General features: G+C 45.7%; 1 protein-coding gene across 2 annotated transcripts in view; it reads right to left on the minus strand.

Moving 5' to 3' along the window:
* Positions 1–1,889: 1,889 nt before the first annotated feature.
* LOC147469684 (uncharacterized) overlaps positions 1,890–5,000 on the minus strand; it is a 10,897-nt gene continuing 7,786 nt past the window's right edge. For both annotated transcript variants that reach the window (XM_086548359.1, XM_086548360.1), the window contains exon 2: positions 1,890–5,000. This exon is cut by the window's right edge and continues 150 nt beyond it. In XM_086548359.1, the coding sequence (XP_086404485.1) occupies positions 3,021–5,000 (1,980 nt within the window). In that variant the 3' untranslated portion in view covers positions 1,890–3,020.

Raw genomic sequence — 5,000 nt, forward strand, 5'->3', positions numbered from 1 at the left:
AGGGGGTTCATCAATTCATCAATCAATGGATAAGTGCAATGGGTAAGAGTATGCGAGGAGGGTTGCAAGCAGTACCACCCCCAGCTGAGAGGCAAGCCAAAGAAGCCACCTTAGCTCTGGTGCTAAGTGCAGCCTACCCTAAGATCATTTAGAGATAGGTAGATAGAAGCCGCAATGTATGGTCTTTCTTTTACCATCCTCACTTATAGTTGGAGAGTTTGTATGGCTATTCTTAGATGCACCACAACTACATCCCTCCATGGTTCCATAAAGGACTTGATTTTTTGGCATACCCACAATGAAACCACATGATACCCTCTGGCAATAATCCTTAGATATATTTATATTGTTTTATAAGGTAATAGAGCAGAGTATCCGTTACCTCTCTCTCTCTCTCTCTCTCTCTCTCTCTCTCTCTCTCTCTCTCTCTCTCTCTCTCTCTCTCTCTCTCTCTCTCTCTCTCTCTCTCTCTCTCTCTCTCTCTATGTTGACCGTGGACCTTGTAGACAAGTCAGTAAAGTTTAATTACCCGGGTCAGGACCAAACTATCCATCCAGTCGGAATAGGGGACCAAATGTTTAGGTTAATAGTTGCAGGGTGCAGCAGTACGGGTTCCCATGTACGGCAAGCGTTATAACTTCACCCAAAATGGAATCAGCCAGCGAAGGAAGAAGCCTCCCCTCTCAGTATAGTGTATAAAAGTTTTCCAAAGGAAGAGAAGGATGAAATGATTGAGATATAGAAATAGAAAGAGAGAGAAAAGCAGAGGCAGAGAGACAGAAAATGATTGACAGGTAAAGAGAATGGGATGATAGCGATAGGCCATATCGGCGTACATTTTTTGGGCCCTTAAGCTTATTAACATGCAAGATGGCTAAAAAAAAATCCACTTTAAGATATCAGTCTATACTTCCATATGCAAAAGAATATCCATCATATTTATATTTTCAAGGGGTAGAGTATGTTCGTATTTTCAAGCTATCAAAGTAAAGATTAAAATAATGGGATTTTAGTCTTTTGGAATTTAAGATTGTAAAATGTTTAGAAATCGATTAAGGAAAGTAGGGTTGATGAGGTCCGCTAGAGGAACTTCCGAATAGCAATACCCTTTAACAACAAAATCAAGTATTGTTTTTATCTGATAATTTATGTCGCCCTCTTTCTATCCTCATCCAAAGTTGCTTCGTGACACGAGCCTGTGGTAGTACTCAAAATATATCTCGTGTCTCTTTCATGAGTTTTCTTCTCCGACTCACAGGGCTCTCCGGGTAATGTTTTAAGATATGGTTATTTGCATCACTGTATATCGTGCAAGGTGACTACCTGCGTATATCAGTTTTATTTTCAGCTGTACGCTTACTCTCGCATGTAGGTATCCCAAAGCCTGACTGTGTGAACAGGCAATCTAGAAACTCGAGCTCCTATACAATATAACAAAGAAAATTTGTTCGGCATTTCAAACATCTTGAAGCCTAAAAGTTGCAGTTGGCAGCACTAAGGTTATTTTGTATGCAGTGCATTCTTGTATGTTTTTATACAAGATGAAAAAAACACGATAATTGTGTTGACTAGTTAACCTTGAAAAACACACATAAGAAAGGCAAACCATACAAAATGGATGAACACACACACACACACACACACACACACACACACACACACACACACACACACACACACACACACAATGCATATACTTTGATAAAGAGATAGCCATACAAATGGAAACACAGAATATATTCACAAGCAGATAGACAGGCACAAGCACATGTACGGACACACAGAATTTATCAGTGTAAACATATAACAGTTGTCTTTCATATTTGAAATACAAAACCAATAACAGACAGATTAATGAACTGATTGGAAGGTTAAAACAAATAAAAATGTTCACACTTGTATGATTTAATAAGAGTGTCATAAGAAGCACAATGAATATTTAAATGTTATAGAAAAGAAAATTATTATTCTTACATCGTTCCGATTAACTTAATTGCGTCCTTAGATAAAAATACCTATGAATCAAAATCTCTCAGGTCATGTGTAGTTCCTGTCAATTACTTTATTCATATATAATCTTATTCAACCATCTTCTAAAGTCATCGCTAATCTAAAAAAGAAATATCACATTTTTAAACTGAAAATCACAGTTCGTTTGTTGGTTTCTGAAGCAGTATAGAATACATCATTGTCCAAATTAACTCATGGATATTCTTTAGTCATATTAAGCAATTATAAATCAGAATGAAACCCAAATCTTAAGCCCAAACTATAAAATCTTATTCACTGAACAAAACAAATGAAAACATTAACAATGTATAATTACTCTTGAGAAAGTCGTATTGGTCATAGGACTATTTTCATAACAATATTACAAGCTAATATTCATATACAACTATATATACACAACAAAATCATAACAGAAACAACTGAATTATCAAAGCAGCACACTTATGCTACCACTGCTTTCATTTCATTTGCTAAATATATAATGAGGCGCATCTACAGCTGCAATAATGACTCAATTTCAGTGTTTAAGTAGTAGGTTTGTTACCGGTAGAAGTTCCGTTATCAAAAGTATTAATGATGTCCTTATAAGTTCAAACATTTTAAAAATATATAACTCGAACATTCACCAAAAACTATTTTACAGGCACATTGCTTCTGTTCACTGTAACGGTTCCGACGACACCGGTATTGAGATCAACTGTAAAACAAAGATACGCTTCATTAAAAAGACATTTGATAGTCATCACTATGCTGAATGAAAATAACATCGTCATGACAAAGAATCACAAAGGCAGTATTTACAATAGACAGCAGCAGCACTAAGGTTAGCTGCAGCTCGGTACTAACTGGTTACGGTTCACAGAAATGTAATCATGTTATCAAGTGTATATCATTCCAACAGTAATTCAATCGAAATTGCTGCCTTTGTGATTACCCCGGATACTAAAAATGTAAGGAGTTCGCCGCGAGTTCCTGGCGTAATTTTACTGCCTCTTTTGAAGTCCAAGCACTCAGACAGACCCATCCACCGCAGCGTCCTCCCTCCCAAGCGTCCCCGCCACTACTTCGCCACCGTCCTTGCGCATACCACAACCCAAGGCCCCTTTAGTACTGTTGTTCGGGTTGTTATTATTGGGCGTGCTATTATTATTATTATTGTTGTTGTTGTTATTGTTGTTGAGAAGGTATGGGTTGAAGTAATTGAATACATTAGCCATAGCAGGGTTAAAATAGTTGGGCCAGACTCCCGGCTCTGAAGTCGCGGGGGCTTTGTCCCCGCCCCAAAGCGACATCATCATACAGTAGTTCAACATGGCAGGCGTCATGGCGGAATTCATGGCGGGGTTCATGGTAGGGTTCATAGGCACACCAATGGGAGAAGTCATGGGCTGTGCTGGAGGGACGGTTGGAGGGTGGTGAGCCGCCCTCATTGGCTGTGTCCCCCACACATTCATGGGTGGCGGCGCAGTAGGCGGTAGGACATGGCGCTGCGGCGGGGGATGGCGTCGGGCGGGCACCTGCGGGGAGGACACATGAACTGCCATGCCTGGTGCAGGGGGCGGCGCAATGCCGGCGAACCTGTGGGCTTTCGAGTGCGTGACCAACGGGTCGAGAGCAGGGAAGACTGCGTCGCAAAGGGCGCAGGCGTAAGATACGTCTGAGTGGAGTGCCATATGGCAATCAAGATTGAGGCTGAAGGTGAAGAGCGAGTGGCAGACGCCGCAGCGGAACAGCTGACGGCCGCTCTCGTCCTCTGGAGGGCAGGTGGGCTCCGCTGAAGTCGTCGGGCCAAGGTGTAGCGAGCGAGGGTCGTAGAGAGCGTCGCGGCCGTGCAGCTCCAGCAGATGCAACTCCAGATACATGACAGCGATGAAGGATCCGCCGCAAAGCCCGCATTCGCAGTAGTCGTCCACATCTCGTGTGTGTCCCTCCCTGTGTAGTTGTTGGTGGGCGTCACGACCATGGTTGCTGAGGAACACCTGAGTGCAGAAGCTGCAGGCGGCCCCTTCCCCGCGGTGAGCGGCTTGATGTGCAGTCCAACCTGCGCCCGTTACAGCCACGGCGCCACAGTCGGTGCAAACAGCCCCGAACTCGATGCCAGCTCCGGCTGGGTTCTTTGAGAAAGCGAAGTCATCGAAGCCGACAGAGGCGCTGCTGGTGGGCTCGCGGCACACCTTCCGGGGACTTACCACTTCGCGCTCGCTGCTGCAAGAGCGGGAGCGCTTGTGCCCTTTGCCTCGCACATTAGACACACGCTCTTCGACCTCCAGATTGCTTGTAGTTCGTCCTGCGGCCGTTTGGCTACGAGTAACCATTCGTGAGGGAGGCGGGGGGGACTTCCGGATGCCCCCACCTTCTTGACTCCGGCCACATCCGCTGCCTTCCTGAGAGGAGACGCTTCTTTCGTCTTGGATCTGCATATTTCCTCCTTCCTGACTGCGGCTGCTTCCGTCCTCCTGAGAGTGCATAGTTCCATCTTCCTGACTGGGGATTACTCTGCCCTCCTGGCTGCAGGTACTGATCTTGCTTTCGCTCTTGCTCAGCGTTGGACTCTTCGACGTGCTGCTGTCTACACTGCTGGACATGGAACTGGCGACGCGGCAGTGCGTGTTAGACGTGGTGAGGATGGAGGACGCAGCGGCGGTCACAGTGCTAGCAACAGCTCCTGTAATAGAAGGCACCGTGGAAGACGGATGTTGATAGGCCTGCACAGGGAGATAGAGTGCAGGCCGCACTGAAGGCACGGCGTTCGGAGCTCTCATCCCCCCGAAGGTCGTTGAGCAGATGCCAGTCGACACAGCATTCGTCGTTACGTGTGGCGGCGGCGGAGCCAGGCGAAGACCATAATACGCCAGCTGCCCACTGGTGCCAAGCATAGCCCGGAGGTGCTGTTGCTGCTGCTCCTGCATGGCGTCGTGCCTATCTGTGTGCTGATCCTCCCCAGGACTACCGGCGAGAGAGTCGCTCTGGGGAGAGGCGAGGAAGGCGCC

Source organism: Penaeus japonicus, unplaced genomic scaffold (genome assembly GCF_977035675.1).
Source record: "Penaeus japonicus unplaced genomic scaffold, GWHDUDI00000001_assembly GWHDUDI00000020, whole genome shotgun sequence".
In the NCBI taxonomy this organism is placed as follows: domain Eukaryota; kingdom Metazoa; phylum Arthropoda; class Malacostraca; order Decapoda; family Penaeidae; genus Penaeus; species Penaeus japonicus.